Source organism: Psammomys obesus, unplaced genomic scaffold (genome assembly GCF_907164565.1).
Source record: "Psammomys obesus unplaced genomic scaffold, mPsaObe1.curated_primary_1811, whole genome shotgun sequence".
Taxonomy (NCBI): domain Eukaryota; kingdom Metazoa; phylum Chordata; class Mammalia; order Rodentia; family Muridae; genus Psammomys; species Psammomys obesus.
In genome coordinates, this window is record NW_026585894.1 from 18,512,233 (window position 1) to 18,537,972 (window position 25,740).

The 25,740-nt window shown below is 37.9% G+C and overlaps 1 protein-coding gene across 10 annotated transcripts in view; it reads left to right on the forward strand.

Moving 5' to 3' along the window:
- Cask (calcium/calmodulin dependent serine protein kinase) overlaps positions 1–25,740 on the forward strand; it is a 376,056-nt gene that overhangs the window by 179,508 nt on the left and 170,808 nt on the right. For all 10 annotated transcript variants that reach the window (XM_055599508.1, XM_055599513.1, XM_055599507.1 and 7 more), the window contains exons 4-5: positions 17,245–17,322; positions 22,124–22,196. In XM_055599508.1, the coding sequence (XP_055455483.1) occupies positions 17,245–17,322; positions 22,124–22,196 (151 nt within the window). The remainder of the gene's footprint in view (positions 1–17,244; positions 17,323–22,123; positions 22,197–25,740) is intronic.

A 25,740-nucleotide genomic window follows, 5' to 3' on the forward strand; every position in this document is an offset into this window, starting at 1 on the left:
TCTGGTACGCTGATTGTGATTGCTCTGGGTTGGCAGGGGTTCTGTCCCAGCTCTCATCTATAAGGGTGTGCAGAAGTAGATCAGACTTCTAAGAAACTTGAAAGTCATCTGTTTAAACTAGATGAGCTAATATACACAGTAGATGAAGAATTGCATGTTAAGGTATTTACACAATTATGTTTTAGAACTAATGATGGTTAAAAAAAAATAGGGGGAGAGGTCCAGGTAGAAAAGAGAGACTCAAGAACCTTGGTCTTTAGACACGGCCTGGTTCAAGTGTAACTCAAGCTACATAGTATTGTCGTTGAAATCTAAAGATAGGTTGGAAACAATACTAGCTTAGAAACTTGAGTTACTGTGAAGCCAGCCTGGGCTTTACAGGGAGAGTTTGTCTCAAAAAAAAATGTTTTTCCCCTGTGGCTACTGTTGTCATTGATATCTGGAGATTGGGGAGATGGGTGTTCAGCTGTGGAGATTAGTGAGCTCAGTGTGTGTGTGTACAGTTGCTGTATGATAGAACAGAGACAGTTGTTCCCATCTGCCTTCCATGTTGACTAGGAAGTTCACAGAACTCTATAGAGAGGTGTGGCAATGTGAACAGCAGCTAATACTCCAGAGGTCTGCTTCTCCAATTTATGGTGCTCTGCAGTCCCTTGAAACAGAAGGATTTGGGGTTTGTCTTGGTTTTGTTTTTTTTAGCCACTAGGAGGCACCATTATCAAAGAGTTCTAGTGAGAATCTCAAGAATTCCAAGTCTTTTTGAAAATCTGTTTGCAATATGTCAAGGCATCTAGAACATGTTTAGCAGAGCTCTTTTTTTTTTTTTTCTTTAAGACGGTGTCATACAACGTGGCCCAGGCCAGGTTCTCAACCTGTGGGTTGTGTAGTGGTTAAGTGAGCCTTTCACAGGGGTTGCGTATTAGATATCCTTCACATCAGATATTTACATCATGATTCACAACAGTAGCAAAATTACAGTCATGAAGTAGCAGTGGAATAATTTTACTGGGGGGTGTGTGTGTCACCACAACATGAAGAACTGTATGTATTAAAGGGTCACAGCATTAGGAAGGCGTTGGGAAGCCCTGCCCTAGATGATAATAATCTTGATCTCAGAGACCCATTTGTCTCCTGAGTTCCAGGGTTAGAGTTGTTTGCCACTACACTCAGCCTTGTCGAACGTGGCTAGAAATTTGTGAATTCAATATTGCCTAATCCAAAAAAGTCCAAAGTAACCCCCAAATCCTAAAATTTTTGAATGGCAAAGTAAAGCCACAAGTGGAAATTTTTACACCTTGCCTCATATGACAGATGACAGTAAAAACACAAGCACATGAAAATATTGATGAAGTTGCCTTCAGGATATTTATAGCCTTTATATATAATATATAAGTGAATTTTGTATTTAAACTTGAGTCCCATCTGCAAGATTTTGTTTGTGTATGTGTGCGCTCAAGTGTGTGTGTGTGTCTGTGTGTATGCATGCGCACACTAATGTTTGTTTGTTATTTAAAATTCCAAAAGATTTTGAAATCTAAAACAACTCTGGTCTCAAGTACTTTGTATACCAAGATATTGCCTTGACAACTTTTAAATTTTCAGACCTATGATAACATAGGCTTCCTTTGTTTGTTTTTTTTCTTTTTTCTTTATTCTTCTCTCATATATTACACCTCAACACAGTTCCCCCCCCCTCTATCCAGCCCTTCTCCACCTCCCTTCTCCCCCATATCCACTCCTCTGTTCCCCTTCAGAGATATCAGGTGAACACAACATAACAAGTTACTGTAAGACTGAGCACAAACTCTCATATTAAGGCTGGACAAGGCAACCCAGCAAGAGGAAGATGATCCCAAAAGCAGGCAAGAGTCACAGACAGTCCCTGCTCCCACTGTTAAGAGTCCCATAAAAACACCAAGCTATACAACCATAACATATATTCACAGAACTTAGGTCAGATCCATACTTTAGTCTCTGTGAGTCCCTGATTTCTTAGTTAGTTGATTTTTGTGGGTTTTGTTTTGTTTTGAAGTCAGGGTTTCACTGTGGAGCCTTGGCTGCCCTGAACTCAATTTGTAGACCAAGCTGGCCTCAAACTCACAGAGATCCATCTTCCCCTACCTCCCCAAGTGCTGGGATTAAAGGCATACACCACCACACCCAGCTTAGTTAGTTGATTCTTTGGGCCATGTTCTTGTGGTGTCCTTGACAGATCTGGCTCCTACAACCCTTCCTCCCTCTCTTCTACAGGGTTCCCCAAGCCCTGCCTGATGTTTGGCTGTGGCTCTCTGAATTTACTCCCATCAGTTTCTGAATGAAACTTCTCTGATGACAGTTATGCTAGGCTCTAGTCTACAAGTATAGCAAAATATCATTAGGAATCATTTTATTGACTTTTTTTCCAGTCTTGTTTGGTTCTGTCCTAGGTCTCTGGGCTATCCAGTCTCTGGCTCCTTGCCCTCCAGGCAGTGTCAGTTGTAGGCCCCCTCTGGTGGCATGAATCTTAAGTTGAACAATTCATTGGTTGGCCACTCCCTGAAATTCTGGGCCACCTTTACCCCAGTACATCTTGCAAGCAGGACAAATTGTAGGTTGAAGGTTTTATGGCTGAACTACAGATGGTTGGTTCAGGCTTCATATCCCTCATTACTAGAACTCTTCGGTAGGGTCACCCTTGTAGGTTCCAGGGAGTTTCCATTGCACTAAGTTTCTACATTTCCCCCTAAAGTGTCCCCAATTCCAGTCATCTCTCTCATTACTCTATCCCTCCACCACTACCCCGTTTCCATTCTCACACACACCCTAAGTCCACCCTCAAAATCTGTTCTGTTTCCCCTTCCCAGGGAGATCCATGTGTTCCCAATCCCTCCCCCCCTTACTGACTCCTTGTTACTCTGGGTCTGTGGATTGTAGCATGATTATCTTTTACTTAATAGCTATTATCCACTTATAAGTGAGCACATACTACCATGTTTGTCTCACTCGGGATGATTTTTTTTCTAGTTCTATTCTTTGCTTTCTAAATTCTGTGATGTTAATTTTTTAACAGCCGAGTAATACTCTGTTGTGTAAATTTGCCACTTTTTTTTATCCATTCTTCGGTTGAAGGACATCTGGGTTGTTTCCAGCTTCTGACTTTTATGCATAAAGGTGCTATGAACATAGTTGAGTAAGTGTCCTTGTAGTAGAATCGAGAATGCTTTGGGTATATGGCCAGGAGTGGTATAGCTGTGTCTTGAGGTAGATTGAGTCCCAATTTTCTGAGAAACAGCCATATTGATTTCTGTACAAGTTTTCACTCCCACGGGGAAGGGAGAAGTGTTCCCCTTTCTCCACACCCTCATCAGCATGAGCTGTCACTTGTGTTATTTTCTTATCCATTCTGACAGGTATAAGATGGAATCCCAAAGTAGTTTTTCTGATTTGTATTTCCCCGAAAGATTAAGAATGTTGAGCATTTCTTTAACTGCTTCTTGGCCATTAGAGATTACTCTGTTAAGAATTCCCTGTTTAGCTCCGTACCCTATTTTTATTTGGGTTAATTTGGTTTGTTGCTGTCTAGTTTCTTGAGTTCTTTGTATATTTTGGATATTAGTTGTCTGTCAGACATAGAGTTGGCGAGAATCTCTTTCCAATTCTTCTGCAGGCTGCTGTTTTCTTCTATTAATGGTTTCCTTTGCCTTACAGAAGTTTTTCAGTTTCATAAGGTCCCATGTACTAATTGTCAATCTTAGTGCCTACGCTATTGATATTTTGTTCATAGTCTTCCTTTGTGCATGTCTCCCATGCCCTGAACATGCTAGGGGTGGCCTAAACTAAGGAAGACTGCCTGTGAAATGTGATTTAAAAAAAAAAAAAAAAACACTATGGATCTGTACCCTGATGGACTAACAAAGTGCAAAGGATGAGAATGTGTTTGGGTTTGTTCACCCTTCTCTGCATGGCCTTTGCCTTCCTTTGGATTTCTGCCCACCTGTATCTACTTACCCTCACTTGAAGCCCTTTTTGGTATATTCATTCCTTCTGTGACCTATGAGAAAAAAAAAAAAAAAAACCTTCAGACACTTCCTGATTTTCAGCACCTACTTCTTTTCTTCTTTTTAGGTTCTACCAAACATTCAGATCCGTAAATGTAGGAAAGGCCACACTACACTGGGCAGCAGTTGGACCAGAGCTCCCAGCTAGGTGGTAGTAGCATTCCCTTTCTGTGGGAGCCTACTGAGGAGTACATGTGATAAAGTTCAGGGGGGAAAGAAAGAGAGTTTTTAATAGTGTAGAGAACAACTAGCATTTCAGAAATCTCACCCCACCACTAAACACAAATAGAAATACTGCAGACACAACCGAGTTTGTGTAAGCTAATCATGAAAAACAAACAAGAAATAGAATATTACTTGACAAATCTTTGGTTAGTTTTTAAAACGTCAGAGGACTAAGGTTCACAAAGAAAATTATCAATAGATTTTTTAAATTAAAAAACTAATTTGATTCAATATTAAAATAAAAGAGTTACATTCCATTGAGTATAGAGTGCATTCTAATAAAAGATACTGAAAAAATTTTTGAGAAAAGGAAAAATATTAAGCTTCATACACAAATAAGTGAGGACAAAAATAAATGATCCTCAACATAAGAAATATAATTGGTAGCCAGGCACAGTGGCACACGCCTGTAATCCCAGCGCTCAGGGAGGCAGAGGCAAATGAATCTTGGTGAGTTTGATGCCAGCCTGGTCTATAAGGTGAGTCCAGGACAGCCAAGGCTACACAGAGAAATCCTGTCTCAGAAAAAAAATAATAAACAAAAGAAAAAGAAACAAATAAAAAAAATACAACTGACAAATAGACACTTGAGAGTACATATTCAACTTATTTAACATTTTCGACACTTTATCACAATTGCTTTATTAAGCCATTAAATTCCCATTCCAATGACTAACATCTTTCTCCATTGACAATACAGTGTTGTCTCATTAACAGCCCTAAGTACTTCTCTGGTCCCTGCATAGGTTCACACTGAACAAATATGAGTGTGGCCTATTTACAGTATCCATCAGAAGAGAGAACTTAGCTCAGATTATAGCCTCACACGTTTTCTTCTCCAAAGTCACCTCGCATGCTGACTCACTTCCTGCGACTCCATCTAGGCTATATTGTTGTTGTTTAGCAGAAGAAATGCCTTGATATGCTACCTTCTCTAAACTGCCCTTCGTAGTTCCATTCTTGCACTCTTTTGTTCACTCTTTGATCTTCATCCTGCCTCTTTTCTTCAAAACCCATCCAGGAAGCTGTCTACTTTGTGGAGACTTTCAGAATTTTCCTTCAAAAATTCAGCATTTCCCTGCATCAGAACACTAAGATACAGTCATCTTTTGATTTGCTTTGCGTTCATCATTTTCTTTATCTCCTCTTATGTGTCATAGGGTCTTAAAGATATGCTTTTCATGAAACTGGTCTTTCTATCCTTTACCTGTTGTCAATAATTGTACCTTCTCAGTTGTGAAACTGTATAGATACGGGAAGAGTGAGAAAGGCTTCTGTGTATGATTTCTCTCTTTCAGAAATGAACTCATTCCCCATAAATATTTATAAATAATTACCAGTATATGGAGTTATTATAATGAAGATAAAAGACCTGTTTTGCCCCTAAAGTTGTCTAGAGTCCAATTGTATAGACGAGACTGGAGCTTGCCAAATAAACAATAACTGGTAAAATGGGTCTAATGGTCATAGGCCTAGATTCTTAAAGCCCACATGTTAATTAGAGAGAAGAATTGGGAGCCATGATAGACACAAAGGTTCATAGGAAGTTGATGAAGAGCATCAGTGACGATGTAAGTGTTAAACATGCATAAAATTAGACAGAGAATGTCCCAGACAGAGCTATATCAAGAACCAAAGAATAGGGAAGAGGCACTGATTATGCAGCATTTGTGAAGATATCAAATCAGTACCACAAACAAAGCTGTAAATTTGAGGGAAGATAAAACAAAATTGGGAAGATTGTTTTTAATCAAAAATTAATTTGCATATGCAAGGTGTACAGGACTTACCACCAAACTTACTAGACAGGCATAGTGGCATATATCTATAATTCAAGCACTTAAAAAAACTGAGTCAGAGGGAGCTCTGTGAGTTTCAGGCCAGCCTGAACTACAAAGTAAGACCTTGGTCTTAAAAGATCAATACAGGAACGGGGTATGGTGGCACACACCTGTGAGGCAAGGCAGGTGGATCTCTGTGAATTTGAGGCCAGCCTGGTCTACAAAACAAGTCCAGGACAGCCACAGCTACACAGAGAAACCCTGTCTTGAAAAACCAAGATGGATGGATGGATGGATGGATGGATGGATGGATGGATGGATGGATGGAAAAATAAAAAGATCAGTATACACACAGAGAGGCTTATTAAATGTAGAGATCATTTAAACCATATCAACAGTAATAACATCCATATGTTTCATTTAGAAGGGTGAGGATGGAAAGCTCTGCATTCTGAAGATAATGTGTACATGCACGTGTGTGTGTGTGTGTGTGTGTGTGTGTGTGTGTGTGTGTGTGTGTAAACAGTGTGCGCACACTAGTGAGCCCAGTATTCTGGACAATGGGACTTCCATGGTTGGCATGAAAATGGATGGTGCACATATTTAGGATGTTTTCCTCTTTGAAACCTGACTAGTTAAGGGGTAGTGCATGGACCTCAAAGTCATACTGCCTGAGTTTGAATCCTGACCTTACCAGAGGTCAAAGCCAGCCAGAGCTACAGTAGTGAGATCCTGTCTTGGAAAGTTCAAGAGAGAAAGAGCACCATGTGATCTTTTACTTAACCTGTGTTGTTTTTTTCAGTTTTCTTCTAAACAAACTAGGGATGCTTAAACTACCTTACATAATAGACTTCCTATAGCCTCTAAATAAAGCAGTGCATGTAAAATACTGAGAACATGCCCATCACATAGGTATGCACTGAATGCTAGCATTAATTGTTGTATTACCAAAAAATAAGATTCATGTCACAAACTGATGGAATCAAATTGGTTCTTTTTTTAATTTTTTATTAATTACACTTTATTCATTTTGTATCCCCCCATAAGCCCCTCCCTCCTCCCCTCCCAATCCCACCCTCCCTCCCCTTTCTGCATGCATGCCACTCCCCAAGTCCACTGATAGGGGAGGTTCTCCTCTCCTTTCTGATCTTAGTCCATCAGTCCTCATCAAAACTGGCTGCATTGTCCTCTACTGTGGCCTGGTAAGGCTGCTCCCCCCTCAGGGGGTGGTGATCAAAGAGCAGGCCAATCAGATTATGTCAGAGGCAGTCCCTTTTCCCATTACTATGTAACCCACTTGGACACTGAACTGCCATGGGCTACACCTGTGAAGGGGTTCCAGGTCATCTCCATGAATAGTCCTTGGTTGGAGTATGAGTCTCTGGGAAGTTCCCTGTGTTCAAATTATCTTGTTCTGTTGCTCTCCTTGTGGAGTTCCCGTCCCCTCCAGCTCTTACTATTTCCCACTTCTTACATAAAATTCCATTCACTCTGCCCATCAGTTGGCCATCAGGCTTAGCATCTGCTTTGACAGTCTATACTGCAGAGGCTTTCAGAGGCCCTCTGTGGCAGGTTCCAAGGTTGTTTCCTGTTTTCTTCTGGCTTTCAGAGGCCCTCTGTAGCAGGTTCCGAGGTTGTTTCTTATTTTCTTTTTCTTCTGATGTCCATCCTCTTTGCCTTTCAGGATGGGGATTGAACATTTTAGTTAGGGTCCTCTCTTTTACTTAGTTTGTTTAGCTGTACAGATTTTAGTGGGTTTATTCTATGTTGTATGTTTATATGAGTGAGTATATACCATGCGTGTCTTTTTGCTTCTGGGACAACTCACTCAGGATGATCCTTTCCAGGTCCCACCATTTACCTGCAAATTTCATGATTTCCTTATTTTTCATTGCTGAGTAATACTCCATTGTATAGATGTACCACAGTTTCTGCATCCATTCTTCAGTTGAGGGGCATCTGGGTTGTTTCCAGCTTCTGGCTATTACAAATAAAGCTGCTACAAACATGGTTGAGCAAATGTCCTTTTTGTGTACTTGCGCCTCTTTTGGGTATATGCCTAGGAGTGGTATGGCTGGATCTTGAGGAAGCGCTATTCCTAGTTGTCTGAGAAAGCGCCAGATTGATTTCCAGAGTGGTTGTACCAGTTTACATTCCCACCAGCAGTGGAGAAGGGTTCCCCTTTCTCCACAACCTCTCCAGCATGTGTTGTCCCTTGAGTTTTTCATCTTGGCCATTCTGATGAGTGTAAGGTAAAATCTCAGGGTTGTTTTGATTTGCATTTCCCTAATGGCTAATGAGGTTAAGCATTTCTTTAAGTGCTTCTCTGCCATTCTATATTCCTCTACAGAGAATTCTCTCTTTAGCTCTGTTCCCCATTTTTAAGTGGATTACTTGGTTTGCTGCTTTTCAGCTTCTTTAGTTGTTTATATATACTGGATATGAGTTCTCTGTCAGATAAAGGGTTGGTGATGATGATTCTTTCCCAATCTGTAGGTAGTCGCTTTGTTTGGATTATGGTGTCCTTTGCTTTACAGAAGCTTTTCAATTTCATGAGGTCCCATTTATTGATTGTTGCTCTTAGAGCCTGTGCAGTTGGTGTTCTGTTCAGGAAGTTTTCTCCTGTACCAATGAGTTCTAGGGTATTCCCCACTTTTTTTTCTAGCCGATTTAATGTGTCTGGTTTTATGTTGAGGTCTTTGATCCACTTGGACTTCAGTTTTGTGCAGGGTGATAAGTATGGATCTATTTTCATTTTTCTACATGTAGATATCCAGTTGGACCAGCACCATTTGTTGAAGATGCTATCTTTTTTCCATTGTATGGTTTTGGCATCTTTGTCAAAAATCAGGTGTCTGTAAGTGTGTGGGTTTATTTCTGGGTCTTCTGTTTGATTCCATTTATCCACCATTCTGTTTCTATGCCAGTACCATGCAGTTTTTATAACTGTTTCTCTATAGTACAGCTTGAGATCAGGGATGGAGATACCTCCAGAAGATCATTTATTGTAGAGGATTATTTTAGCAATTCTCAGTTTCTTGTTATTCCATACGAAGTTGAGAATTTTTCTTTCCAGGTCTGTAAAGAATTGTGTTGGCAATTTGATGGGAATTGCATTAAATCTGTAGATTGCTTTTGGTAAGATGGCCATTTTTACTATGTAATCCTGCCAAGCCATGAGCATGGGAGATCTTTCCATCTTCTCATATCTTCCTCTAATTCTTTCTTCAGAGACTTGAAATTTTTTTTCATACAAGTCTTTGACTTGCTTGGTTAGGGTTACACCAAGGTACTTTATGTCATTTGTGGCTATTGTGATGGTGTTGTTTCTCTAATTTCTTTCTCAGCCCTTTTGTCTTTTGCATACAGGAGTGCTACTGATTTTTTTTTGAGTTAATTTTGTATCTGGCCACTTTGCTGAAGGTGTTTATCAGCTGTAGGAGTTCCCTGGTAGAGTTTTTGGGGTCACTCATGTATACTATCATATCATCTGCAAATAGTGATAATTTGACTTCTTCCTTTCCCATCTGTATCCCCTTGATCTCCTTCAACTGTCTTATTGCTCTAGCAAGGACTTCCAGCACTATGTTGAAGAGATATGGAGAGAGTGGGCAGCCTTTATTAGTTTCTTAATATGCTATATTCTTTGTCTTTTTCCTGGCATATGCTTCAGTATGTTCTGCTTTTCATAATTAAAACCTACCTTAATTCAAAGTTCTGTTCCATTCATATCTATGCAGAAAACTCCCTCAGTCATTACTAGCTTTTAACTGCTAATAAACTACAGTCTACATTGCAACATTTAGACTTCATGCAACTTAAGCACACACAAATATACAGATACATACATGAAAAATATGTAAGATTATATTAAAAATTACTCAAATGTTAACAGCTAATATTTTAATCATGCTTTAATGCTCATAAAGTATTCTGAAATTTACTAGGTCAGTTTTCAAATAACTAATACAGGTAAAAAAATACTGAGAAAGCAAACTCCTGGAATGAAAAGTCAAGGCACTTACACATTAGTATTATGAGATTCCATAGGAAGCAGTCTGTCAGATCTGTTTCATACTTACAACTAAGTACCCCATAAAGTCATTTTGATTATCAAGTAAATCTAGTTAGTAGATAAAGTGACAGGGACAGGACTCACATCTGTCTGGCTATGTTCATTGTTTTCCCAATGACTACAGCTATACTTACTGGGTACACAAAGAACAAGTATACACTATAACAGCTCAAGACTATAAGGTCCTAAAAGCCTTATACTTTCAACACACTCCAATCCAATACTTCCCAGAAGACTGAGCACACAGAACTTTAATGAACACTTGATTTCATCAAGTGGATCGCAGTGTGGCTTTATGGAAGTAAAAACATTCCCATATTTGTATAAGGCTTATTTCTTGGGCATTTTCCAATGTCAACTCAGATTCTTTAAATGTTTATTTAAAGAAAATTATGGGTTATTTAAAAAAATTTTCCTCCTGTACTCAAGGATCACACGAATTTGGTCATGCACCTTTGTGAACAACTCTGATCATGTGGTAGAAGAGAATTCTGGCATGGAAGCTGCTTTGTCAATGTATTTACAATAATGCTTTTGCTATCCATATTGCCAGACATAACACTGTTACAGCTGAGTGTGAATGTGTCCTTTCCTCTACCATGCCCTCACCGCAATGACTACAGAGAGGAAGAAAACAGTCATTTATGCTTGATTTCATTTATATTCCCTTGATCTCTAAAAAAGCTGAGTATTTTTAAAATTTCTTTTTACTGTGGAGTGAAAATTGCCACTTTCAAAACTGGCCACAGTTTTAAGTTGGTTAGTTGATCGACGAGGACTTAAAAATAAAAATTTGAATCTGTCCTGATGGCTAAAGGAAGACTTTTCAGATGGATCTAGGGCAGGAGAGGGGGAAAGGAGATGGTGGTAGGGAGGTGAGGAGAAGTCAAAGTATAAGTAGGGGACCATTCTGAGAAATAATTAGGAATTATTTACTGACCAGTGCTGCAGTTGCCAGACTAGTCAATCTGTTTCTTTCTGATCATATCTGAAATACTAGGACCTCCAATGACAGTCTCTACACATACCCATACAGCACATAGGCTATTTTTTGTTTGTTTGTTTCCGTTTCTTTACACTGACTGGTTGGTTTTTGTATCTAGTATTGTATAATTTTAAATACTATAATAGCATATCATAATATTGGGCAAAATTAAGTTTCATGCTATCTTTATGAACTTCTCCCTGTTAAACATTGAATCAATTTTGTAAACCTATAAAATATCTTTATATTTTAGATCAGATGGGATTATTTATATATTAACTTCTAGAATTTAATATTTTTATCTTTGAATGATGTATCTGTAGCTTTTTTTTATATCTCTAAGTTACAGTTTTAAAGATTTTTCCACATTGATTCCAAATAATATCAGTTTTATCCATGGCTATTATATCTATTAGATACGTCTCTCTTTTCTTTTTTTCTTTCTTCCTTCTTTCCTTTATTTCTCTTTTACTGTTGCGCTGATGGCAAACCTCCAGGCCTCACACATGCTAAGCAAGCACTTTACTAGTGAGCTATTCCCTAGCTCTGGTGTTTTAATTATTAATAAGTGAGGTCTTTTGAATATTATATCTTTTTGAAATCTAGGGATTCATAACCATAAGCACTGGACAAAATCACATTTATAACTTTTAAAATATGCAAGTGTGTTTTAGGAAGGACTATTCTGAAAATACCTTTTTTATTGTTAAAGCCATCTGACTATTTATAACATTAATTGATATTAATTAAAAGCAATGCACTAATTTTAAATTTTATTAGCTACAGAAATAAAAACTAAAATATTGTTATTTAGGCAAAATTTTCATCATAAATTTAATCTATACTTATTTATAATATACACAATCTTGATATAATAACCTCAAATATTGTAGACAAAACTGATGATTTTTTTTGTCCTTCAATACATTATTTGAAAATATGATACTTCTAAAAACAGTGAGAAGGCTTCTTTTACTACTCTTCTCTTTGGTTTCCCATCTTGGGGTGTTTATTCATCTGTCAGGAACCTTCAAAAAGCATGTCTTGTATTTTCCTAGTTGTCTCCACTCTGAGAGAGTGAAATGGGAGGGAGAAGAAATTCTTTATGGAAAAGGATAGGGATGGCTTCTGTACTGCATATAGAAAGAAACCAAAGGAGATTTACTATACATCACAAAAAGTGGTTGAAATATGAACGAAAAACTTTAACTACTCTTTCTGTCTATATGAATCAAGAATTAAGAAATGGATCAAAACTTATATCAAACAACATAGATAATTGATAGATATAAAGTACAAGGTATGTCTGTGTGTATATTGAAAAGGATGACAATATACCATGCCCAATTCTATCACTTTGGCCTAAGGATGATTTTCAGCTGAAAGCATGGCATTATACATTATGATTCTGAAGCCATGTCAAATTGCAACAGCAATTTCTACTTTTATACTCAGTTTCTATACCTATCTCACAGCAGACCAACTTGGAACAGATGGCAGCTTGGCTTTTGTATGCAAGTGATTCTTTCAGGAACACTTATAAAGGATAGACAAATTTCTCTGACCAGCATTTTCTATGAAGAAGACAAAAAAAACAACAACTGTAAAACCTAGGTAAAATCAGAAAAATAATATTTTACATCTTCAAAGAATAAACAGCACAGTGAGTAAAAAACTATTGAGAACAGAGAACGGATCAGAGCTCAAAGACATAAGTAAGGAGAGCTACTTCTGTCAGGGTTGGGGAAGGGGCATGCAGAAAGAGAGCTATACAGAGGAGGCAGCTATGGGAAGACACTTTCAGGGAACTATGAAGTAATAGGGTCCTGCTGCTGTTGCACCTGGGTGATCTAAGCACAGACTAAACTCATGCGTGGCAAATGTCTGAGGAGTCTGCCAAAGGCTAAGGTCCTAAAGAAATAACCCTTGTTGGGGCTAAGCAGCTGTGTTTTAAAATTTGGAATATAGAGTATGTTCTGATGTGACATGGTAGTACCATAGACAACTTCTAAATGCTTATTATTAATTATGTAACTATTAATAACTATATTTAATATTAATCATTTAATATTCATTAAATTTTTATTTAATAATAAAAGGTGAACCTAGAAATTTCAGCAAAACAAGCATTCAGGGTATGCTTCTTTATCACAATATTGTTGTGTCAGAACAAATAAATAAAATGTTACCAAAATCCTGATAGAACTTGTTAATTGAGGTAAGTACACTCAGTAACATATCAACTAAGAAAAAACTCACAATAGCTCTAACATTGATAATGAAGAATAGGTGTTAAAACTTGTGTAAGACTGAAGTATCGGCCTAGGTGTGGTGCTGTATACCTTTAATCCCAATAGTCAAGAAGCAGATGCACATGGATTGCTTGAGTCCTAGGCCAACCTGGTATACATAGTGAGTTTAGAACTACATTTTAGTAAGTTGAGGCACAGTCTAATCTTCCAGTGTAAGCAATTGGCAATCCATGTAACACACACACACCACACTCCGAAATCTAAGTTGGCCTTGGAGAAAATTTTCTTTAGTCAGCAAATTCATTGTTCATGGAAACATACAGCAATAATCAATATAACCTTTCTGAGGGACAACTTTATAGTGCTTGTCAAATGCTTTAAAATATACATGTGTTCTTTGACTTATTTTATTCTAAAGAAAAGAATTAGGGATAGCTCCCAGTTTTAATGAGAAGAGGTTAACATAGTTATTTATAATAAAACCTTGAAAGCAATTTGCCTATATAAATTGTGGCAAACTCACAGTGGGGGATATTTATTGACATCAAAAGAGATGCAGAAGTTGCTGGATAGTAAGAGTATTAAAGAATGGATAGGATGATGCTTGCAACACTATGCTGCTTTTTACTTTTTCATAAACAAACAAAGCACTTGTCATATGAAATCAGTTCTAATCATTTTAAAAGGTGAAAAGTTTCCTTCAGTGCAGTGCTAAAGTATTCCTTAAGAACCAATTTGACACAATAGCCACAAATGACATAAAGTACCTTGGTGTAACCCTAACCAAGCAAGTCAAAGACTTGTATGAAAAAAATTTCAAGTCTCTGAAGAAAGAATTAGAGGAAGATATGAGAAGATGGAAAGATCTCCCATGCTCATGGCTTGGCAGGATTACATAGTAAAAATGGCCATCTTACCAAAAGCAATCTACAGATTTAATGCAATTCCCATCAAATTGCCAACACAATTCTTTACAGACCTGGAAAGAAAAATTCTCAACTTCGTATGGAATAACAAGAAACTGAGAATTGCTAAAATAATCCTCTACAATAAATGATCTTCTGGAGGTATCTCCATCCCTGATCTCAAGCTGTACTATAGAGAAACAGTTATAAAAACTGCATGGTACTGGCATAGAAACAGAATGGTGGATAAATGGAATCAAACAGAAGACCCAGAAATAAACCCACACACTTACAGACACCTGATTTTTGACAAAGATGCCAAAACCATACAATGGAAAAAAGATAGCATCTTCAACAAATGGTGCTGGTCCAACTGGATGTCTACATGTAGAAAAATGAAAATAGATCCATACTTATCACCTTGCACAAAACTGAAGTCCAAGTGGATCAAAGACCTCAACATAAAACCAGACACATTAAATCGGCTAGAAAAAAAAGTGGGGAATACCCTAGAACTCATTGGTACAGGAGAAAACTTCCTGAACAGAACACCAACTGCACAGGCTCTAAGAGTAACAATCAATAAATGGGACCTCATGAAATTGAAAAGCTTCTGTAAAGCAAAGGACACCATCATCAAAACAAAGCGACTGCCTACAGATTGGGAAAGAATCATCACCAACCCTCTATCTGACAGAGGACTCATATCCAATATATATAAAGAACTAAACAAGCTGAAAAGCAACAAACCAAGTAATCCACTTAAAAAATGGGAAACAGAGCTAAAGAGAGAATTCTCTGTAGAGGAATATAGAATGGCAGAGAAGCACTTAAAGAAATGCTCAACCTCATTAGCCATTAGGGAAATGCAAATCAAAACAACCCTGAGATTTTACCTTACACTCATCAGAATGGCCAAGATGAAAAACTCAAGGGACAACACATGCTGGAGAGGTTGTGGAGAAAGGGGAACCCTTCTCCACTGCTGGTGGGAATGTAAACTGGTACAACCACTCTGGAAATCAATCTGGCGCTTTCTCAGACAACTAGGAATAGCGCTTCCTCAAGATCCAGCCATACCACTCCTAGGCATATACCCAAAAGAGGCGCAAGTACACAAAAAGGACATTTGCTCAACCATGTTTGTAGCAGCTTTATTTGTAATAGCCAGAAGCTGGAAACAACCCAGATGCCCCTCAACTGAAGAATGGATGCAGAAACTGTGGTACATCTATACAATGGAGTATTACTCAGCAATGAAAAATAAGGAAATCATGAAATTTGCAGGTAAATGGTGGGACCTGGAAAGGATCATCCTGAGTGAGTTGTCCCAGAAGCAAAAAGACACGCATGGTATATACTCACTCATATAAACATACAACATAGAATAAACCCACTAAAATCTGTACAGCTAAACAAACTAAGTAAAAGAGAGGACCCTAACTAAAATGTTCAATCCCCATCCTGAAAGGCAAAGAGGATGGACATCAGAAGAAAAAGAAAACAGGAAACAACCTAGGAACCTGCTACAGAGGGCCTCTGAAAGCCAGAAGAAAACAGGAAACAACCTTGGAACCTGCCACAGAGGGCCTCTGAAAGCCTCTGCAGTATAGACTGTCAAAGCAGATGCTAAGCCTGATGGCCAATTGATGGGCAGAGTGAATGGAATTTAATGTAAGAAGTGGGAAATAGTAAGAGCTGGAGGGGACGGGAACTCCACAAGGAGAGCAACAGAACACGATAATTTGAACACAGGGAACTTCCCAGAGACTCATACTCCAACCAAGGACTATTAGTGGAGATAACCTAGAACCCCTGCACAGATGTAGCCCATGGCAGTTCAGTGTCCAAGTGGGTTACATAGTAATGGGAAGAGGGACTGCCTCTGACATAATCTGATTAGTCTGCTTGTTGATCACCTCTCCCTGAGGGGGGAGCAGCCTTACCAGGCCACAGTAGAGGACAATGCAGCCAGTTTTGATGACAACTGATGGACTAAGATCAGAAAGGAGAGGAGAACCTCCCCTATCAGTGGACTTAGGGAGTGGCACGCATGCAGAAAGGGGAGGGAGGGTGGGATCGGGAGGGGAGGAGGGAGGGACTTATGGGGGGATACAAAATGAATAAAGTGTAATTAATAAAAAATTTAAAAAAAAGAAAGAAACTAATAATAATAATAAAAGAGGCTGTTTTCTGAAAGGAAACAGAGGGGGGATGAACCTGTGGAAATGAGAGGGCCAGCTAGAAGGGGTGGAGGAAGGAAGGAGAAACTGTTATTGAAATGTATTGTATGAGAGAAGAGTCTATTTTTAATTTAAAAAATTTGAAGAAACAGTAATAAGATTAGTCTATGTACAAGTCCATTTTCTTACAAAGTCATTCAGCAGATTAGGTCAAAGCAATCTCACCTACTCACCTACCAGGTGAGACAATGAGAACTATTTTAAATTTTAGGGCAAGGTATTAACAGGGTATTATCAACACATCAATGTGTTGGAATATGTCTGTAGCAATTGATTTGGGTAACGGAAGGTAAAATAAATACATTCTTTATTGGCTTATTGTTTTTTTTCTTTTCATAGCATGTAATTTACATTTCCCATTATTGATGATAACTTTGCAAAATGTTTAAAGCTTTATATTCTTAAAATAGTATATTATTTTACATAAAGAATTTGGAGATGTAATTCAAAAATTACACTCATCACCACGAGAGTTGCTCCCTTTGGAGACTGTGTTATTACTGTGTTATTTGTATTATTTGATACTGCCATTGGCTTAATCTCCCTAAAAGTTTTTTTTTTTTTTCTGTAGATTGTCAACTGGTGGTTATAATGCCCTCTACAGTTGGTATGCTTTTCATTGAAAGAAGGTTTTTCATCAATAGTCAATCAGCTCCCAACAATGGTGTGTTCACTTTGAATGTTGTCTTGGAAGTTTCTCTTTTCTAATACTCTTTTTTTTTTTTTTGCATTTCTGTGCAGTATGGATGGAGCAGATCTGTGTTTTGAAATCGTAAAGCGAGCAGATGCTGGTTTTGTATACAGTGAAGCTGTAGCCAGGTATGTAACTACATCTACTCCCCAGAAGTAAACTGGAAATAAAAGAAGAAAATGACCAAGAAATCAGAGGAAATGTGCCTGCAGGCATACTGCTGGTGTCTCTGCAGATAGCATAGCTGCTTCAGTATGTGTGGTAGAAGCTGGTAGTACGTAGAATTCTGCAATGAATGGCAAACACTAGCTCTGTTAACATAGCTCTGCTTTTGCACACAAATGCTCCTATTTTACTGATTGCTGATGCATTTCTACAAAAAGAGATTTGGTAGCCGAGGGACCATGTAGAATTAAGCTTGGGGATATTATTTGACGCTCAGCTTTGGTAGACTGTACCTCATTAGTTCTTCGTTTGGCTTTCTAGCGATATGAGATTATTATGTGACCAGTTAATCTAAGAAAAGCATAAAAGAGCAAGAGGAGCAAAACTAAAAGCACCATTTTTCTGCTGAATATGTTGCTTCAGGCCAGATGTGGTCTCTCAACTGAGCGATGACTATTGTACTAAGTGAAGCAGTAGTCATAAAAACCTAATGACTCAAAAGAGAAGTAAATATGAAAAATGATAGTAGCTATGCATGCATTATACCACTAGCTTATAGACCTAAAGAAATACAGCTTTCTGCTTTGGCTGTATTCAGTCACAGCATAATTAGGGACTGGCAGGTTACTGATTTGATACATGACTTAAAGCAGCCGCTCCCCCTCCTCAGTCACTGGCCACAATATGAAGAGCTCAAACCTACAAGGATTTATTAACATGTGTGGTCATTTGAAGTACAGTTACATCAAGTGATTATAACTTTCCTATCATCCCTTTTATAACTATAACATCCTAGAACACAGTTGGGAACAACTAAGTTTCTTAATACAACTTCTAGCCCCATATGCATTGGCTGAGGAGCACGGGCCCCAGTGTCTAAGATGAAGTGGATGTGACTGTTGCACAGAACAAGAATATTCTTAGTGTGGGATAGCTGATTTTTTTTTTTTTTGTACTCTTGGAGCTAGGGAAAAGAAGGAAACGAAAGCTTAATATTTTGACTATACTATTTACTTATATCACTGACTTATGGTAGAATGAAAGCTAAGTATCCTCTTTTCTTATTTATTCTGCTCTCTGAAGCACATTTTTAAGCCCCACTTCTCTATTTTTGAGCTTATATCACAATTTTTAAATTGCCATTCTTTCTGGTGCTTCCGAAGTAAAAGGCATGCCCTAACACTCCACACAGCCAGTGTTAACTGTGATTTTTCTTGTGGTATTATTGTAAAACACCTTATCAAAGTAAATGGAATTCTTAGAGTTTTGCATACACACATTTCGTAAAGAATTCAAGGAAACTTTTGTGTATTTTCTTATCACCAAGCATTGACCTGGACCTAAGCCCTCTTGCATGCTGCTCAAGTGCTCTACCCTATACCCTCTAGCCGACTTTTGTGCAGTTATTCAAAACAACATAAAGAAAATTCATATTTTCATTCTTTGAACATTTCCTCAAGGGAGGAAATTTGTTTTGTTTTGTTATGCTTTGTTTTGTTTCTTTTTGAAGCACAATAACGCCAGAATACCTGGCATACATGGTGTTCCACTACTTTTCCTCTCATCTCCGGTTTTTGGTAACTTTTCTTAGTTTTCCTTTAACTTTAGTCCTGGCTACGGTTAGTTTGGGTATCAATATAGACTGTACAGATGATGTCATGCAGTGAAATGACTTCTGGGCTCTCCAGTCTTGAGACCCACAGAAAAGGTAGGGGTTTGTGTATATATCAGGATGAAAGCTTATTGATTTTTTTAACCTGTTTATATTTGTGCCAAAAATGGTGGTTTTATGAAAAGAACTCTTCAGAATAGAGTGGGAAAGAATAGCCCAGTAATTGACATTATTCAGAAAGCAGTTTGCACACACCTTATTAAAGTTTCTTCTTCCTAACAATGAAAATGGAAGCAAGGTGACTTGAGTGGTGTTATTATTAGCTGTGTTTCCTCTTATACCAGATCAATAACAGGATATGGAGAGTCTTCTCATGGTGCGGACTGTTTTGTCAGGTTACTTGTAATGTTCCTTTCTTCTCTCTTGTTCTATGATTTACTGTTAAGGTATTCCAGTGAGTGCAACTGCAAAAGTTGGAGGCTCCAATAATGAAATGACTAAAGCTGTTTTGTTTGTTTGTTTCAAGAAGAGTGGCAAAGCATGGCACAAAGCACAGATTGGTACAGTGCTTATTTTGTACAGTATAAGAGATGGCAGTATAACAAAGCCCCGTTAGTGAGAGCCTCTGTTCCTTCAGTGCTAATGAGCTGTGGAGTAAGATAACATAAGGTTATTGACTCCAGCTCTTACCATCAGAGTGATCTCCCTACCAGGAAGCTTTCTTAATGATTTGAATTTTGAAGACAACCAAAAGGCCCATCTGAAGTAGAGGAAGACCTGGACTGTCAAGGGCTCCCCACATGACTTCTTTCTACTTTAACCAATAATACACCTCAGGTCCAGAATAAATTCTGTACTTAGGACTAGTGGGATTTACACATTTCAGAGAGCATTTCAATCATGAAACATCTTTGTTTTATACCTGAGAATATTGGTTGGCTTACATTACCTTCGCCGTGAAGCTATCCACACCTCAAAGATCCCTGCTTCCATAGTCTTCAGCTAGGAACATTTCAGAGATATCTCTTTTTCCCAGCAAATTTTTAGACTTTTTAACCCATTGTAGACCACAGGAGGAAGCTGAGTCATCTCTCTTTACCCTTAAAAACACCTCTTTCTAGAGAAAGCAAATGGGCTATTGGAAAGTTTTTTTTTTCCTTTTGTATAGAATTACCATTTTTTCTGATTTCTTCAGGAAGATGGGAGTAAATATATGCATTTCTGAGGTTTTCTGAAACTATGAACTGTGATAATTCGTGAAATGATTTATATGACTTAACATTCTGCTGTGTTGGCATATTTGAATCAAATAACAAAGTATCCTGTTTTCTAGTGGCTGGGGATTAAATCCAGAACTTTGTGCATATTAAGCAAGTCTTCTGTCACTGAGCTTCATTCAGCCAAATAATGAAGTACAGTGATACTCACATTTTAAAATGCTCATCCACTGAGTTTTCAAGGCTAGAAGTTAGGACTTTTCTTTAAGCTGAAGATAATTTAGGTGGCTATCTCTGCACTATATATCCAAAATAGTCTGCTCTTGTGGGTACATGTCTACTTTGCCCAATTTAAGCCTTCCATTTTGACATCTGGATTGACCTTCAAGACTGTAAGCTAAATAATAACTTTATAATAATAATGACTTTACTGAAGGTTTCAAATTACCTTTATATTTGTTACTATCCATTTAAGGTGATCACGGTTTATCCAAGGTCTCCTCTGAATGACTAAAAGTCCCCAATGTTAAGTCCCCTGATTTAAATAAAACTTAATTGTAGATTACGCCCTTACATGTCCATTCTCAGCAGAGCATCGCATTAAGAACTGCGTGGGGCCCAGGTCTGAGGAGATGATCCATACAGGAAAAAAAGGCTGGTTTACTTTAAGTTTGTTTTTTTCCCCCTCCTCTACCTCTTATTTTTTAAAGGTAAACTTGTAATCTATTTATAATACATAAAATGATCCATATGCTGACTAGAGGGATATTTGTGCGAGCATGTTAGACAGTTATATGCCGAAGAGGAAACTTGATAGGAATCTTTCAGTTGTTTTGTTTAAAGTCATAAACATATCTGGAAGATCATTTAAGAGTGCTCTAATTTAAACTGTTTGTTTGTTTTAGTGTAAGAAATATACTGTCTGAAAGCACAGCCAAGTTTAATAAACACTATACAATAAAATGTTGAAGAGGAGCAATTCCTACCAGGGTCGAAATGAAAAGAGAGGGCATCCCTCCTTTGCCTTAGTTCGGCTTCCCAATTTTGTAATTTGTGATGGTATAAAAAGGATGCAGTCAGTAGAAACTGCACTTCAAGTTTTCCTGTGCTGGTGGTATGCAGTATGATGTGGGCGAATGTGAGTGTTTTGAGAATACGCAAAGCAGACTACGCTTAGACTCTAATGTTCGGTAATAGGTTAGCGTGTGTTTAATGCACTTTCAACTTACCACATATTCAGCTTCAGATGTGTTCATCCAGAGATAAACCCACAATAACTGAAGGAACATTTAAACTCATGTAATGATCTGTTGCTAGTTGACCCTGTTAGAACTTAGAAAAAAATTAATTCCTCCTTTGTTCTTTGTCTGTACTCAGTGGAAGCCTCTGCAGACACCAGCTGTCTAGCAGTAGCCTTGCTTTGTTCAGGAGTGCCTTCAACTAAAGCCTGATTAAGTTGCAAAGAGAAGACACATTTGTAGGGGTTTTGTAGATTTTCGTCATGGCTAAAAGGAAACCAGGCAGAGAGCTGATTTGAATGACAGAGCAAAGGCCACCACACCTTCAGTCAGAACCATTCCAATAGCTCTGAGCAGTTTCCTTCACAGCAATTGAGTTTAGCTATACAGAGTTAAACAAGATATTAGAAGGTTGTTTTTTTAAATATCTTTTAGGCTTGTCTTTTTAGTGTGTATAGCAGTGCTGTTTATTAATTATGTGGAATTCTTTTGACTTAGCTCTGAAGAATATTCCATTTCTTAAATAAGCACATAAGTTTGTCAACATTTTCACTAAGTCTCACTGACTTGTCTACTCAAATGAAAGATATCTGTGGCTAGCTAAAATAAAGGTGGAAGTTAGGAAATAGAGACACTGTGCATTAATTTTTAACAGTGGAAATGTTTTACAGTTTCAGATTTCTCTTGTATTTTACAGCCACTACATGAGACAGATACTGGAAGCTCTGCGCTACTGTCATGATAATAACATAATCCACAGGGATGTGAAGGTAAGTATTTCTTGTTACTAACATTACTGCTTCTGAATGGAAACTAGGTGATAATAATAATAACCAGGAATTTCTTGTTAATACGGAGAGCATCTTTACTACTTGCAAATAAGAATTAATTTAACAGCTTTATGTTCAGAGAATCATTGTACTAGTTCTTAACAGGAACTATGTAATTTGAGTTTCCTTAGCTTATTTTTTCTAAAAGATACATACTACCTAATATTTTTCCTCCTTTGCCATGAAAGAAAAAGAATCACAAAGCCAATAAAAAGGAAAACAAAACTATTTTTAAAAAGTTAATCATATGATTAAATTTATCATTTATTTTTCTGTAACTTTTCTTCAACCAGATTCCTGTCTTTCAGGTAAAACCTAAAGTATTGTAAACTGAAAGAAATAATAGGAGGCCAGAATAGTGCCAAAATAACAGATTCCCCAAACCAAGAAACATATCTCAAATTAGAGCCAAGTGAGAAAGTTGCCTTGGGATCAGAATCATCTTTGTGGTCTTTACCGACTTCACTACCACTACTTTGTGGCATCATTGTTATTTGTAAAGTAGTGAAACTTGGTGTCAAAAAAAGAGAAAAGAATGATGAAAATCATTGCAATAAGTTACCTCCTGACTTGTTTCGAGCACACCTATCAGCATAAAATAATTAAAAATAATACACATCAGCATAAAATAATTAAAAATAATACCTAAGACTTGAATAGATATAGTATAGGTTATGAATCAAATTAAAGAAAATAGAACCAATGGGGTTGGAAAAAAATGATCTCACTAAAAGTAGTATTTTATTGTAAATGAAAATAAAATCAAAACTCTAGTAGTACAAACTAGCCTGAATAGTTTGATGAACAGGGGGACTCGGTCAACTGTCACTGTACTTCCATAAGTGGATGCCATTTTAACACCTTTCATGTTAAAGTACCACATGAATATAAAATGTAAAAGAACAACTACTATATTTTGGTAGGATTCAAGCAAACCTTATATTCTAGAAATAAAACATAGTTTATTTTAATAACTGTCTGCATATGTGGATACTATGTAATCCAACCCTGTGATGGTTTGCTGCACAGTCCTTAACAATTTTTTCAAATTTTTGTTGTAAAGCTTTGACCCTACAGGGTTTATAGTACTTTAATTGCCATGCAGTGTGTACCTTACTCTGCAAGCACTAAGTTATTAGACCACAAGAACTCCAAGATAGCCAGGTATGGTAATGCAAGCCTGTAATCCCAGCACTCAGGGAGGCAGAGGCAGGCAGACCTCTGTGAGTTCAAGGCCAATCTGGCCTACAAAGTGAGTCCAGGACAGCCAAGGCCAGACAGAGAAACCTTGTGTCAAAAAACAAAACAAAAAAGGTGCAAGATAACTAAACTACCTTTGAATTCCTATGATATCAAAATAGATAGTACTGTTCTAGTTAGGTCTTCCTTTGTTTGAAATGTATTGTAAAGTCTTAGATAGAAGGATGCCTATTCCCAGAATATTCCTCTGAGCTTTGAAGCTTTTCCCACTAATCACAACGGTGGCATCACAAGTATCTTTTTTTCTCTGTTTAACTATGGAAAAAAATGCCAATAGTTAGTTCTCATTTGTTCTACTATTAAAATCACAGTAAACTTCTTCTGATGTCATTTCTGACTCATGATATTTCTGATGATGCCTTCATGGAGTCTGCTCAATAGACAGGAACAAGATCTTCTTGTAATTCATGTCATATTTGGGGAAGATCAGATCATGCTCTTTTACCCTAAAGAGTCTTGTAATGCCAGCAGTAAAACATAAGGCTGGTATCGTTGGAATACCACAGCCAAAGATAGTCTTTGAGCCAGGACTGGGAAGAAATATGGAGCTGTGGCAATAGAAACTTGGGCCCAGGGAGCAAGTGAGTGCTGAACATTGGTGCATCCCACTCCTCTTCCCTTTCTACCTCCTGCTGCTGCTCAAGCTCACCCCGCCTTTCTCCTTGTTGCTGTTATGCAGCTAGTTTTTTTTTATTTTATTTTTTTCTTATCAGTTACATTTTATTAACTCTGTATCCCAGCCATGTCCCGATCCCTCATTCCCTCCCAGTCCCTCCCTCCCTCCCTCATCTCCACCGTGCCCCTTGCCAAGTCCACTGATAGGGGGGACCTCCTCCCCATTCATCTGATCCTGTTTTATCAGGTATCCTCAGGACTGGCTGCAAAGCTCTCCTCTGTGGCCTAACAGGACTGCTCCTCCCTTGGGGGGGTTGGGAGGCCAAAGAGCCAGTCATTGAGTTCCTGTTAGAAATAGTCCTTGTTCCCTACACTATGGGAAGCCAATTGGTTACTGAGCTACCACAGGCTACATCTGAGCAGAGGTTCTAGGTTACATTCATACATGGTCCTTGGTTGCATGTCAGTCTCAGAAAAGAACCTGTGCCCAGATATATTTGGTCCTTGTGGAGCTCCTATCCTTTCCTCATCAGACTAACTCCCCTTCTTTCTTATGATTCCCTGTACTCTGCCAAAGGTTTGGTCATGAGTCTTTGCTTTGAAAACACTGCTAGTTAGAGTCTTTCAAATGCACTCAGTAGACTCCTGTCATATGTTCAATGCGCATCCCATCTGTCTTTCTAAACGAGGATTGATAATCTTACCCCATGTCCGCTCTCTTGATTATCTTTTTTAGGTGTATAGATTTCATTATGTTTATATCTTATAGGTCTATATAAGTGAGTATATACGGTGTTTGTCTTTCTCCTTCTGGGATATTTCACTCAGGATGATCTTTTCTAGATCCCACCATTTGCCATGCAGCTAGTTTTTTAAACATAGCAGAAACTCACAATTCTAGATATAATGCACTTTGTACTCTTAGAATATCAATGAGATTATTATCTTTCTTCCTGCTCCATCCTTGTATTAAATTAATGAGAAATTTCAGTCCCTGTTCATCTGTGTCAAAAAACACAGAAGTAGACTATAAAGTAGCCCAGTGGGGTTTCCCACTCTTCCCTAGCACCTTCCAAGGCCTTTAACCAGAGAGTCTCTGAAGTTTCTATAGCCATAGGCTTAGCTGTGTTGGTCCTGGCCTATCTACTCTTCAGCATACACAGAGTAGTGTTTCTTCCTTCTAGTTATATTTTTTAAAGTATTACTCTTTAGTATATTTTAAAAAGTTAAGGAAATTAGTTAAAGTTAGTAGTAGAAATTTTTGTAGCTAAAAACTGAGGAACCTCATGAGCAGTTCCAAAACTATCTAATTAAATATAGTAACAGCAAATTAAAATCACTGTAAAAATTGTGTAAAAATATCCATTAGTGCTGACTAGGTGCACAATATCTTTTTGTTCATTCTTTTCAAATGTGGAGATCCGCCGTTAAAAATGTGACACCAGACAACCCAATACATGCAAAATACATTTATTTTCTCAGTTTCCAAGTAGGTTCACTAGTAAAGAGATCAGGGGCTGTATATGGCATGAACTTAATGGCTGGCTCTTTGATCACCTCCCCATGAGGGGGAGAATCCTTGCCAGGCCACAGAGGAAGACAATGCAGC